Source organism: Perna viridis, chromosome 14, assembly GCF_037379345.1.
Source record: "Perna viridis isolate PV_CMFRI_1.1 ecotype Kerala chromosome 14, ASM3737934v1, whole genome shotgun sequence".
Classification (NCBI taxonomy): domain Eukaryota; kingdom Metazoa; phylum Mollusca; class Bivalvia; order Mytilida; family Mytilidae; genus Perna; species Perna viridis.
Window position 1 is genome coordinate 33,320,877 of NC_142458.1, and position 15,557 is coordinate 33,336,433.

The 15,557-nt window shown below is 33.4% G+C and overlaps 1 protein-coding gene across 2 annotated transcripts; it reads left to right on the forward strand.

Annotated features, from left to right (window-relative positions):
- The first annotated feature begins 1,347 nt into the window (after window positions 1-1,347).
- LOC148599056 (uncharacterized) lies at window positions 1,348-15,557 on the forward strand. 2 transcript variants are annotated; one of them, XM_088561302.1, is made up of 2 exons: window positions 1,348-2,089; window positions 14,522-15,557. In XM_088561302.1, the coding sequence occupies exons 1-2, from the start codon at window positions 1,995-1,997 to the stop codon at window positions 15,549-15,551; spliced, it is 1,125 nt and encodes a 374-aa protein (XP_088417428.1). In that variant the 5' UTR covers window positions 1,348-1,994; the 3' UTR covers window positions 15,552-15,557. The 2 variants fall into 2 exon arrangements, with proteins under 2 accessions (XP_088417428.1, XP_088417429.1); XM_088561303.1 differs by lacking the exon at window positions 1,348-2,089 and adding an exon at window positions 13,500-13,627.

Here is a 15,557-nt window from a genome sequence, read left to right on the forward strand (position 1 = left end):
ACCAGTATGGAAGGGTAATCAAGGGAACCAAGATTCTAGCCGAAATCAATAGAATTTAATCCAGGGACAAAGACCAGATAGGGAAAACAGACAAATAACATAAAGTAACTAAAACAATACATATATAGTAACAGAAGTAAATGAGCAAGTCAGACACCACTACAAACCTCGGAATGCTGTGGGACCATCCGATCGATTCCTTTCTGTGTGTAGAAAATGGGGACTAGAGCTTGAAAACCTGCCGATTTTCGCTGCAAGTCGGACCACTTGGAAATGACATCGGGTCTTGTTAGTTGACCATGATAGGGCTGGGTTGGCAGTTGGAACCTGATGCTAGAACCGTTGTCCTGCTTGGGTCTGATGGTATTGATTGTGCGATGTCCCCATTCATTCAATCTTCTGCTGGAGTTTGCCTGGATGTTGATAACTGGTCCACTTACATAAGTTAGATGTTCAGTCCCTTGGAATTATTTTCTCCTAAATGGGATTTGTGTTACCCCCGTGTTCAACACTCTAGGGTTTTGGGTTGAAACTGAATATTCCCCTCCGACAGGTAGTTTACTGCGGCAAACTCCGGGGCATTTAACCACTTGCAGATTACGTACTCTCTGTCATGTAAAGAATGTGTGTGTTTTTCGTATTGTCTTTAGTAGATTTTGTTTTTCAATATGTGAATTAATTGATCTATGACAATAAAAATGCCTATGAAAATAACAAAAAAGCATACTCTGTATCTGTTAAAGACATTAATGTTATTCCAGTGCCCGTAGAAAAGTAAAAGCCAGGGAGTAAAGCAAACGTTGCATCCCAATTGTTGGTAGGGACGTCATTTGCCTACTGTAACCAAACTATTAAAAGGAATCACATATATGCTTAATTTATCTCTCTCTCTCTCTCTCCCTCTCTCTCTCTCTCTCTCTCTCTCTCTCTCTCTCTCTTATATAGCAAAATAAGTTTGCTTACAATAATGCTATAGGTTGTCATTCCATTATTCATATAAAATCGCCCGAAAAGCGAAGAGAAAAATTGTTTGAAAGCAATAGAAAAGGTATGTGCAAAATATCTAGACTCACAAATTATTATTAAAGATTTTTATGAACAGCAGTTAAACATAATTCTCAAAACCCAAATAAGTCAATATATTTATTCCAATAAATGATCTGGAAGTCCTCACATAGCAGATAGTAAATGATACAAAGCCAATGAAACACCCTAGCATAGCAAACATATAAGTCATCCAGGCAAATGTATCCCATCTATACCCTCACGGTACGGGAAATTAATCAGAGCCGGTGATTGATGAGAACTGTAATCCAATCATCTGTTATATAAAACAGATCTGCCTCAGTTTACTCTGCAGTTTAGAGATTAACGCAATGTTTATTCGATGGTCTAAGTTAAGAGAGTATTTATAGTCATTGGTATAAGTGGCAGGCTTCATAGGCGATCGATCTACATGAATAGCAATTTAATTCGACTTATTAAAGTTCTAGTGGTGAATGGCAGCTGCCAATCAAATCGTATTTAATCGTTTTGTGGGTGCTTTAAATTCATAACTTTTGAATTATCCTTTAATATTTAAACTCTGATGTTTACTAAAGAGTAAGTGAAGTTTAAAGATAGAGGTTTAGTTTGCTTTTTTATTGCAACACCTGTACAGTTGAGGAAAGGTACGAGTGCAAGGAAAGGCATTACAAACAAAACTAATTGAAGCAGCTGTAATTCCTTATTCCTTGTGGATGTGACATAAAACAAGTCTATCTTAAGAATTGATAGTCGTATTTACATTGGACGTTCTATGTAAATATCAGATATTTCTGACAATTTTTTACAAATTTTTCACTAATTTCTTCAATTTGATGAGGGCAACCTGAAGATTTACATCAATCTATTCATTTGCTTTGTAATATGACAGGCATTTTATTGACCGTCGCAGACAATATGGATTAAACAACTTTTACTATGAAAGCCGAAATTGTTAACTTAGTGACAATATGAAAGCATCAGTTGCAACGATAAATGCTTTGTTTATTGCTATTGGAGTTGCAGGGACTATCTTCTTTTACAGAAGAGGAGGATTCGTTAAAAGGTAAATTGAGTTCACTTAATATTCAGTCAAAACCTTAGTTTTATAAGTATGTACAAGAGCATAATAACAAATTTAGAGTTCTAAAGATGTTTTGTCAAAAATAAAGTTGTAAATCTATAACTGAGTGTAATTTGCTCTTTTTAAGTGCTGCAACGACAGAAGCAATAAACTCATGTATTTTGCCAAACAAATGACTTGTTTTCAAAATGAATTAAGGATGAAGAAACATTTGTATGTTTTAATTACGATGCAAAACTCAATAAAGGACATCGACCAATAACATTAGTATAAACATGAAACACAAGTAGTGCAATTTAAGCTATTGAACAATTAACGCAGAATGTGCGTCTGTTTTGAATTTTGAAATACACACAACCAACCAAACTTTAAAGAAAATCAATTTAAAAAGTTATTATAGTGTTATTTAACAGCACGTTGTAAACATTTTAAAAGACATATTTTTGTTCCTCGACTACAACTACTTCATGCAAAAACTACTCGTCATAAAAAAAAAGATGACAGATGAATTATAGAAACGTTTGAATCTATGATCTGCGATCATCGAACAAAATGATAAAAAAATTAAAAAAAATAAAAACACCTTTCTTTCTTAAGAATACCATGTAAACAACTCATTGCAAAGGAAAATAAAGTCAGTTGCTCAAGTTGTTGAGAAAGAAAAAATTTAAACAAACTTTATCCGTTGAAGTGTCTCTTATTTTACAATGCACGATGAACGATTTATTTCCTTCTTGACACCGAGGTTATTGACAAATTGGTAAACAATAAGTCGTTAAACTGTTAAGAAAGTTTGCTTATCGAACCGTTAGGTACAAGGGAAAGATAATGTTTTAATGTGAACCTTTCACTATTACAATGTTCTTCTAGTATTTCAAGTCAAACCAAGAACCCTACTGACAATTTCACATTTTATCGAAAGAGTAAATTTAGTCGTGGGTTAAGACGTCACGTTATAAAGGGTAATCAAGAGAACCTACATTCGAATGGCAATCAAACAAATATAATTCTAAGATGAAGACTAGAAACGGTTTAAATAGACACACAAAACAAAGAACATGAATTATTAAAGAGTAATCAAGGGAACCAAGGTTATAGCGGTAATCAAAAGAATGTAATTCAGGGACAAAGACCAGACATGGAAAACAGACATACACAACAAAGAACATAAAGTAACTAAAATCATACATACAAAGTAATAAAAGCAAATGAGCAACTCGGACTCCACTAAAAACTAGGAGCATGGACTAGGTGCACCGGTAGGTAACATTGTTACGTCATAGTTTATGACTACAAGAGAGTTATGTTGCTCGTGCTTTCATTAGAGGAAGTTCAAGTCCAGTGGTTGATTTCACAAAAATCGTAAGTGTGAAATCAGTCGGATCCATAATGACATCATAACTTATGTATAATGTTACTTTTTCGAATTTTTGTGAAAAGAATTGCAACTTCTTGGTGAAGTCGGAGCCTTTAATAAAATTTCTGTGTGCTCTTTTTTACTTTTCTTGTTTTGTTTTTGTTTTTTTGTTTTTTGTTTTTCTTTTGATATCTCTATTTTAACCATAAATTACACGTATTTGCCATATGTACAGCTGTGTTTTAGTTAAACCCTGCATCCAGTTATTAATATATATTCATCAATTGAAAACAACTATTCGGACTTATTACATGGGTATCAAAGTCTGCTGTACCTACCTACCTAAAGTCCTTTTACTTAAGTTTTAATTTCAAAACAAAACAATCTTGCAGCCAGGAACCTGTAGTCCAGTTGTTGTCGTTTTATGCTCCTTGTTATCATTTTTTTGTTCTATAGATTCGATTGATTTTCTTCTTTTATGAAGAGTTTCACTTCATTTATTTTAGGGCCTTTCACAGTTTGTTTTATATTGTGGGTTTTGTCAATCATTGAAAACCGTTTAATGACCTGTAGCAGTTTAATTGTTCGTTGCTTGGCTTTTGGTGGATCACTTCTCATTGGCAATCATACCACATCTCTTTTTTTTATCTTCGCTGTTTCGGTTTTACAACGCTCGTCGTTTTGTTTGCCGTCAAAGACTTCAATAAACAATAATGGCACTGCATGTTGTACTAGTGTATTTCATTATTATGGTCCTATGACTTGAAGTAACAGCAGATATATTCATTTAAAATATTTTTGCTGCAAATTTCCATAAAATATTTGTTGTCAGTAAATAAGCAAAAATTCACCAGGTCATATAATTTTTAAAGGTGATAAAGTCGATTTAGTACTGCTGAGCAAGGATCAGTGTCATCTTTGACATATTTCCCCATTCCTTTTTCAATATCCTTACAACCAAAACCAAATAGGAAGTTTGCCCTTGCCTATGACAGCATAATCCACTAACTATGATTACTAGAATGTTTAAACTTAGTCAGTTTATCTCAGATATTGTAAACCTCGCGTAAACCAATGTTATTCACGATATTTTATCAGTACCCTCAATGTTAAAATAACTAACCATTGAATTTTATTATCCCACTAATTCGCCTCGTTATCTGACAGTACACATTTAGTTTGACACATGTCAAAATAGATCTTTAAATACCTGTCCATTTAAAGGTCTGGCAATTCATAATTTACTTGACTTTATTTTGCTACAGTGAATAAAATCGTAATGGCACTTATCAGAAGCAAGTCGAAAGAGATTTTTAGAAGTTATATGTCGAACAAGCGTTTTATTTATTTTGTAGTATAGGTCTTTGCATCGATTAGACTTTTTTTTAAGTTGTACTAGTTGTTTAAATGTTTTTTAATCATGTTGTCCTATGCAATAATTGGATATTGTTTAACGTGTCTAAAATCATTCTATAGGAACATGTATGACAGAAAAATTGAAATGTATGAAATGATTTAACAAAAATACTAGCCATATAAAGTAATCTTTTGTTTTCCGAAGCTGTTAATATTCAACAATTCGTTGGAAGAGCTATGAATTTATTATGGCACGTATAACAAATAAATGTTACCCCCGTAAAATGCCTTGTGCATGACACATGTTTAAACCTATACTTAAATCCCCATGAACAAATATGAAAAGCAAACGTTGAGGCACCTGTCTACTAACTGCTATACAATAGATCAGACCAGATTTAAACGTCAAATATTAATGGCACAACAACAATGAAATTTGTCGGTAATTAATTCAAACATTGACAATACAAACAATTAAACAAAGTTGCCAAGTGGTTTAGCATCAATAGTAATGCATTTTATCATGTCATGCCATATTTTGTCAAGCTACGGAGCAGCTTAATCACCTTTGCATTGATAGATGTGCCCATGTCCTCCCACTCTAGTTAGGATATTTGTCATGGAGTTACCATGTTCGAACTTCCTTAATACCCATGGTTATAGGTCATTATTCAAGTTACATGACTTACCACATTTAATGGTAGACTCTTATTATTACAAATTATGATATAATTGATGTGGCGCGAATTCATAATTTCTACAGTTACGCATTCTCTCGTGTCATGTCCAACTTAAACGCAATAAGAGCTTACATGACATTTAATATAATGCACATCTTGTCTTCACTTCTATGCAAATAGACATTCTTCACGTCTTCTTCTGTTATGATTTAAGTACTTTACCGAAAACTGGTATAGTCAGAACACATAACTCTTCACAGTGTGGAGGTACATTGCTCTATCATTGACGGAGATAAAGGAGCAGATGTCTGAATTTCATGGAAGGATGACAAGAATAAAGCTGACTTTTCATCCGTGATATCAAATGGGTATTCTTAAATACACAGCTTACAGGAAATTAAATCGTAAATATTTGAAATACGAAAAAAACAGTCAGTTACAAATGACTAACTAAATAAATTAACAAATAAACAAACAAACAAAAATAAAATATCACACAAGAAATGAACAAAAGAGTCATACGGTACATTAAATTCTATCATTATAACTATAGTCAGTTAATAGTAAAAGTACAACTAATTAATAAATACAAATTTACTCAATTAAAAATGTCACGAGTGTTAAATATTCATTAATCATCAACAAACACCACCTAATTAAATGAGGTAAAACGAGAAAGTCGAAATCATTCTTTTTTTGCTTTTTATGTATTGAAATTAGTATAATTTATCAAACAGATAAATAAGAGCAATTAAATATTTGTCACCATGATGACATAAAGCGGCAAGTACAACTGAAACGCATGCACTTATACTGGTGAGCGAGCCATTGGTACAACTTTTTTTGGACATTTTCCCATGTATTTAAACCAGTGATCAGACGTACATGTCACAAAGATATACTTTAGGACTATTTCGTGCATAAAGAATAGACTCTCAATGCATAACGGACTTAGAAAGGTTGCAAATTTTTATTTCACTACGAATGAATTTGGCACTTGTCAGAAAAATATTAGATTTTAAGATTATTGAATCTTGCAAACAATGTCGATTTCGACGGCGGAGGTATTAGTATGAAAATAATGTTTACATTCATATGAGAAAGTTTTGATAAATATCTTTAATAAATAACTTCTGTTAGATGAGTAACTACGCTAAGCATCGAAGATCGTTAGTTTGATAACATAAAACAGTTGGTAAAATTTGTTTTGACATTAACCTTGTCAAAACTTTAGATTTATTAGATAAGCCCCTAAATAATAAATTGAAACAATTTTATTTTATAAATTAAAAAACGAAAAAAAGCTTAGCTAGAATTTGCTCGTCAAGATAGCTAGAGATAAAATGAGTAAAATTATTAGTGCATTTTATATTGTCATTGGACTTGTGCAGTCTATATACATAGTGTGACCACACACTCAAATATCTGATAAGTAGATGTGGAACTTTTTGTTGAATTTTGTGAACAAATGCAAAAGTTCTTGTTCTGCTTTATTCTAACATTTGTTTTCACCTATTCTCTGTCAATCTGATGCATTGCCCGAATATAGCCTACGACGTACCCCATTGTCCTATTTCCCATACCCCATTGCCCTATTCCCCGTAACCAATTGCCCTATTCCCCGTACCTTATTCCTCATACCCATTGCCATATTCCTTAAACCCCATTGTCATATCCCCAATCACCATTGCCCTATTCTCCGTTCTCCATTGTTCTATTCCCCGAATCCCATTGCCCTTTTCTCAGTACACTATTGCCGTATTCCCCATTTCCCATTACAGTATAACGTTTTGTTGAATTTTGTGAACAAAGGCAAAATGTTCTTGTTTTACGGGGAATATGTCAATGGCGTATTCCCTGTACCCCAGTGGCATATTCCCCGTACCCAATTAACATATTTCTCGTACCCATTGCCCTGTTTCCCGTACCCCGTTGCTATATTCCCCGTATCCCATTGCCTTATACCCCGTACTCCATTGCCCTATTCCTTGTACCTCATTGCCCTGTTCCCCAAGCCTCAGTGCCATATCCCCAATCACCATTGCCCTATTTTCCGTTCTTCATTGCCCTACTCCCCGTAACACACTGCCCTTTTCTCCATACCCTATTACACTATTACCTATCACCCATTACCGTATTTCCCATTACCCATTACCTTATTCCCCGTACCCCATATTCCTCGTATCCTATTGCCCTGTTCCCCGTACCCTATCACACTATAACCCATCATCCATTACTCTATTCCGCGTATCCCATTTGCCATATTCCCCGTATCCCATTGTCCTATTCCCCATACCCAATTACCCTATTCCCCGTACCCCATTGTCCCATTCCCCATACTCTATTGCTCTATTCCCCAAACTCCATTACCATATCCCCATCACCATTGCCCTATTCTCTGTTCTTCATTGCCCTATTCCCCGTACCCCATTGCCCTTTTCTCTGTACATCATTGCCATATTCCCCATTACCATTACCCTATTTCCCGTACCTCATTGTCATATTCCAATATCATAATCCAATCGTGGTCCCTCAGGTGGGCCATTTACATTTAACATGTTTACCAATTAGATGATATGAGGCATTATAAAAGTATTTTTTCTTAGAAATCATGTTTTTAATAGAAAACGTGTATAACGGAGATTTGTAGGAAGTCTTAAGATTACCATTTAGTTATAGTGCCTCATACATCCCAGCAAAAAATTGTGGTCGGTGCGATGTCTGCAAATGCTTTTCATTTTAAGCAGTAAATCTCCTCTGTTGAATATATCAGAAAGACAGCTATATGAATTAGCTGTCACTCTGGATAATGTTGATCAACCGTTAATTAGTCAACGGAACCAGACGGAGTTTTTATGAGGCGGGTTTGTATGTAAAATGTTACAAAAACAAAATTTCCATATACAAATGAAAAAAAAATGTAGATCAAAGAAATATAGATTAAGACAGAGGATATGTGTCGCTTTAATTTTTATCCCGGTTTTCGCATCCCTAAAACGCACCTAAAATAATTGCGATGCGACAAAGCGATGCATATGGTGCATTTAAAGCAAGCTCTTGATCTTAATGCCAATAATAAGATGTTGTAGATATATTCCACTACCATTACAAACTGTTATTGATTGATATAGTTAACAAAGATATGATACAAGAAAAACGTTAAAGAAAAGATGCAGCATATTCCAAAGTGAAATGTAAATATTATATATAGATAGATATGTTTACCGGTATAATGGTACCAGCAAATTGCAATCATATTGAGTATAGGCGGCATATTTCCTCTTTTCATGAACTCATGGATCGTTGCGGTGTATCCATCAGCACTATGAAAACTGATTTGTTCAACGTGTCAGTTTTTCTTTCCTCTTTCGTCTACCCTGGAGTTGACTTTTTATGAGCAACTCGACAGATGTTTCTAGAAAGGCAGAGGACACTTACCCTACCGGTGCACATGGTCCATTTTCCCAGTTAATAGTGGAGTCCAGGATGATCATTTACCTTTGTTACTTTGTATGTATTATTTTGGTTATTTAATATTCTTTGTTGCGTGTGTCTCTTTTTCATGTCTGATCTTTGTCCCTGGATTGCATTTTTTAATAATTTCCGCTAGAAACTTGGTTCCCATGATTACTCTTGTCAAATACCGCAGACATGACACTAGGAATCTGTTGAAGATTTTCCATATTGTAGGGCAAAGTGTTTGCCGTTGGCCTTGCATGCTTTTGTGGTGTCTCGGTCAACTGTAGGCTGTGTGTTTGTACTTTAGTCTTTGTATTTTGTTTTTCATGATCTTTCGCTTCCACTTCGTAACATTATCAAAATCCTTTGGGTGTCGCTTTATCCTTGATTTCACTTACAACGACGATGGTGTTAATTATCGTTAGTTTGTCAATTAACCAACACAATTACATGATGGGAATGCTAATATTTGTGTTTTAATCCGATAAGCAAGCACATTTCAAATCATGCAGACAATGATTAGTTGTACTCATATAAAACAGTAGATAATTATCTATCTGCCATTTGAGTTTTTTTTTATTTCTGTGTGTGAGGCGAGCGAGTTCTAAAAATTGCACGAAATGTGTAAGTATTTTGACTGTGTTATCAATTTCAGTCGCCTGAATATAGCTGAAATATTGCTGCTCGGACGTTAAACCCCAGCAATCAATCAATCAATTAATTTCGGTTTTCTGTGAATAGTTCCAATGAGGGAATCATTGGTTTTAACAATATAAGAAACTCGAAAACAAAGAAAAAGATTGATTGATTGATTGATTTGCTGTCTGTACTTTAAACTAATATATTTCATGTAATTTAAGACGAAAACGCTTGGTTATTCGAGAATGCACAAATAGATAGGTTTTTTACTAGTTTCTCCGTAAATTACGTTGTAAAGACAAACTTCATACATAACTAACAAACATGTGCTAAATTGTGTGTGAATTTCTCTGCTTCTTGTTGCTTGTTTTGTCCTTATGTGTGCCAACGTAGTGATTAGTAATTTACGAAAGGTATATTTTAATGTATTAAATCATAACATGAATATAGTTGAAAACTATGATAATTTTATCTCGATATTATCAGTATTACGGTGTTTGGAGAAATCCTATTATATTAAGGTATTGGTGATAAGGCGTAATTGTCTGGTTTTTTGGAATGGTTTTGGTCTAACTTTATTTTACATGTTAGGCTTGAGGAGCAATAGGTCATATTAAAAGGTTCACAGGTTAGAATAGTACTCTCGCCGACAGATTTATAACAAAAGATTCCAGCAGTCTTTACAATGACAATAATTAAATGGTCTCTGCCTATTAGACAGAGATAAAGTAATCAGGGAAACAACAAATGTTAAATGATTTGCAATGGAGTTATTTTTGCTTCAAAAAGACACTTTAATTACTAGTAATCATTGCAATCATGTTTGGGGTGAATTTTCAGTTACTAATTCGTCTGTTCAACTTTTCGTGGTTAAGGGAACAATTATCAGTTCGTAGATTCTTCAATTCATGAATTTGACAAACGAATTGGAAAGTTGTTTCTGTTTTGTTTGGAATCAAACTTCATGTATAATGAAACGCACATAAGCAACGAAAATTGGTAACTAACTTTCGAAATATGTAAAATGCTTGACAAAACTGCATACATTTTTTTACTAAATAGTTGTAATGCATGTCAAATTTGAAAGGTTTATACCCCTTATTTAAGCTTTTATATAAATACCATTAATTTTAAACTTATTTATCAATAAATTGCCATTAAATTACCTACTTAAATTGACTTTTCATATTCTTTTTGAAACAGTACACATGTATATACAACTAATAAATAATATGAAAGGAAAGATTTAAAGTCTAAACAAAATAACACACTCGTCAAGAACCTCACTGTTAACCTCACCTGTCAGTACCTGGTTAGGCGCTTGTCAGTGTCAGAGTGGCAGTAGTTATATAAACAAGCGTCTGAGTGATTGACACGAGTCACTCAGTGCGTTTAATTAACATGCGTGGAGCTGTTGTATAGAGTCTGGAAAACGAAAATAATGAAGTTTTTGTACCCCAGCGTAGATGGTTTAAACATTCGTCAAACATTCAATAATTTTAATACATTTTATCAGATTACTATTTGCTCATTGTGCAGTTGATGGGTTTTTAATCTTTTACAAATTATTTTATAATTTAACATTTAAAGGGGTGTTAGAATGATTTTGTATATACTTCATTTCTACACTGGTTGACTTCTAGACTGTAAAAAGGCTAATATATATCTGAATCTCCGTTAAATTAAATAAATGTTTTAAGGTGTACTGGAGTGCATTATAACTTCGTTATCACTAAATTTGTTTTCTATATGTAAAGTAAACGAATAAATGCTATAGGGGGTCCAATTTAAACCGATGTCATGGTTTCTTGGTGCAATATTCAAACCCATACGTCGATTGATATAAGTCTCGCTGTATTATTTATCTGGATGTAGAGACTTTTACTCTGTAATGCAGATGTTTGATAGAATAATAAATAATTTTTTAATATTTGTTGGCATTATGATTTGTAGCAGCTATGTAGCAATGGCGACCATTGTATTGATTTTCTAGATAAGGTTCAACGGCTTACGCAAATGTGAATGGAAAGAATATAGATAAAGGTCGTAATTCTAAAGGTCCTTTGGTCGTCAATATAGTACAATTCACCGATATCTCAGCTGATCGAACTTTGTCATAATATTTATCCTTTCTCTTTTAGCGACTTAACATTCGGGACGGTGGGTGAGTGGCAAGCAGGGGTGTGGGTCATGGGGTACTTATTCTTTAAAGGCACCTGAGCTTTTTCCTGTTTAAATTGGGTTTTGTTGATCTTTTTTTCTCATTTTCACTTGTTGATTTATTTGTGGTTTACTATTTGTTTAAGTTTTTCTTATGCTATCCTTTTGGTGTTTCCAACATTGCCATGTCCAATATTAATTTATCTTCTTTTCATTTTTGATATATATAACTTTAATTGACTTGTTAATGTATTTTATTATGTAATATAGTAATAGCGAGCGGTGTGAGCTCTACCGTTATTACGTGTACTTTCTAAATTTCCCTTAAGGTTCCCCAATATACTAACGAAAAAAAAGTAATGTCCCGGAAGTAACAAAAAGTGACTGACCTTACGGAGAAAATTCATAATTTCCTTCAATCGAACAAATAAAAAAATAAAGGATAATATTACGTTTCAATAAAGATAAATTCATCTTTTCTGATCGTTTTGTTTGTTTGTCATTTTATTTACTTATTTAAAGAAGTGAATGTTTTGTTTATAAAAACTTCGGGAAACACGTGGATGTACATCCGTGTATCTCCGCTGTTCTAGTGTTGCTGTTGTCAAGAACAGGCCAAAACTGAAATGGATGTTGCTAGAGATGCCTTTAAGGAGGTAGACCTAGTGTAAGGGACATAACTCATGAAGTCAGTGATATGTTTGTATCATATTCAATTTCACCAAAGGCTATCAAGCTTGCATTTGACACAGAATGTAATTAATCTAAGTTAATCTCCCCCTCTTTGTAATGTCCTTTATTATTTTTACGAATCTCGCACAGATTCGTACATGTATGGTAAAGCTCACAGTGCTCGCTGATTTAGGCAATGCCTACTAAACATTAAATATTTTCCTATTCAATTTGCACGCAAACTTTCATTCGTATCCGGAAAAATTCGGAGGCGTTCCGATTACGTTTTTAAGTTTATTGCTCTGTTGTCGTCTGCTAAAAAATTGCTAAATGGGATATTGACAGGTTGTTATAAAAATGGCAATGACCTCTTTATATGGGTCAACATATTTCCGTGTTTGGTGACAGTTATTGTGATTCCATTTTTCTTTCAAATAATACAAACACAAAATGCATTCCTTTCAATTTTACTACAATTTATCAAACATTCATAAATTCATATTGCACTATATAGTTCATATACTTTTGTGCATCATATTTGAACTAGTGCAATAAAACACATACAACGTTGTCAAATGTATTATATCCAACAAATTAGTATAATGCTAACTGAAATATTTATTACTATAAAATAAAAGGGTCATTGCATGAATACTGGTGAATATTGTCCCTCGCAGAATATTATATTGCACTCGCAAGCTCGTTCAATATAGAATTCTGCTCGGGACAATATTCACCAGTATTCATGCAATAACCCTATAGTACTGGTAGATTAAGGCTATTATGAATAAAACGTTGATGGTTTTGTTGGAAACAAATAAATACACAAAATTAACAAAGACTAGTGTTTATCACAAAGTTATTCCAAATCCACTGATATTTGATTATCAATTATGAATACATAGTCCAACCTTAACGCAACTACAGCAATTAGTTTTTTCTGTTTTTCCCCCTTTCTTACGGTTGTTCTATCTTCCTGTATTTGTTATCCTTTTTTTTTTTGTTTTTCTTTTGGTCGTCCGTCTAGTTTTTTTTGTTTTTTGTTTTTTTTTTTGCTTTTTGTCTTGGTCTTAATTGTGTGATTTCCAATTTTCTTACTTTGCTTTCAAGTGCCCCATTAGAAGAACCTACTATATATATAGACTTGAATTGGTATTGGTAAAAGTAACATAGTAATCTTCACAAAACCGAAACAAAGTAAGTACATCAATACCTCCATGTGCCCAATTTATTTGTATAAAAGCAATTTTATCGTCCACATTTAAGAAAGGCAATGCTTTATGACATAATTGACAATGTGATTGGATCTCAAAATCTCAAGTTCTAAGTATTTTGCATTGATAAAAGATGGCTTGTTTTCTTTTGTTTTTTTTGTTTTTCCATTACATAATTTTCACAACTATAATTGACAACAGATAAGTATGTGGTCAAGGTAATGGGCATTTATTTAAGAAGCGTGTCTAAATTTTGACTGCGAAGCGCTTAATAAATGTAAACTAGTTATATATTTCGTATAACCTGTTCAAAAATTAGAAAAAATCCTTATAATTTACTTTGTAACGGATTCAAACCGAAATATTTTAAGAATTTGTTCCTTATAAACAAATTCCACATGCATATTCAACGTTACTTTTTTGTTTGTTTGATTGGGGAGGGGGGATAGGTTGGACCGATTGACGTAGTTACACAAAATAATTGGGTTTGTTCAAAGACACCTAGCCAACAACCATTCAGAAAGCTTCTTACAAATCAAATTAAATTATCAAAATAGGGGAAAAGGGTTAATCTTTAAAAGTAGTTGAGATGACCCAAATCTGCCATTAATTGCGGTCATAAATCTCAGCTGCAATCTCTCATCAGTATTCAAAATAGCCTCTAGATCTACCTAAAATCATAAAATCAGTGAACTGAACATTGCAATGAACTTCGCTTAGGTCTTTTTATTTCTAATGAGTTATATCGTTTGAAGAACAGTAACTGTTGTAACATTACTTTGAATCTATATTGAAGTGTGAATTTAGGGTGTACAAGTCCTACTCATCATAAAATGGTTGAACATTCAAATGTAGTTTCAACTATCTTTTTTTTCAGAAAAAGTCAAGACTCTAGTCACATCACAAACTATTCTACAAGCATATTCGATTCTTCGACGATTATGCCGTCATGGATGCATAAAAATTTAATGCCAAACTATTTCATGAGCGGAAGAATTTCTTCGGAAAATTGGTTTAGTGACTCCAGTTTGGTATTTATCCACCATCCTAGAAGTGGAGGACAAAATATTATACATTGTTTGAATAACATTTCTTATTCCAATGATTTGGCCATGTCTCCACTGATGACAAGTGAGAACAGACTTTTATGGGAATCTAGGAAATCCGTTTCAAATACATTCAGAAACAAATTTAAAATTCACAGAGGCATGTATACAGTTGGCATGTGCCAAAATCTTAATCAAAAGTGTTCATATATGATACTTTTAAGAGACCCTTTACAAAGAAGTATTTCTAGTCACAAACATTGTTGCAAATCGCCTCGCGATGAAATATGCGGATTACGCGACGCTCGGGAGACTCCACTTCGAGATTGGATTATAAGTGAAGGCAACGTTTTATTAAAACATTTTCTGTTGTCTCCCAAATTTTGTGAAGTAGACATAATTGAAAAGTACAACATTTCAATAGACATAACTAAACATATCTCTTGTTGGACAAAAAGTAACTTAATACTGGATAATCTTATCAAAAATTATAAGACGCAAGTTACAAACTTCATTGTAGAAAATTTGCATAAATTCATATCTGTGATAGGACTAACAGAGGAATTCGACCTATCCTTAAAGATGTTCGAAGCTTCTTTCAAATTACCATTCTCAAAGTGCAATTTTGTAAATCAAGAAAGAACTCGTAGAGAAAAAGAACTTAACTCTAATCGTGCTTTGTCTGGAAACAGAGTTCATCAAACCGTCGATGAAAATCTATCCTCCGAGGAAGACGATGACTATAGTTTTGAAGATGACTTAGAAATCCAGGAGGCTTTGTTTTCAGATTATGAAATTTTCAAAGAGGCCAAACGAATTTTTCATATACAAAAACAGTTTTTATTAAATTCTGTTCGATGACAAAAA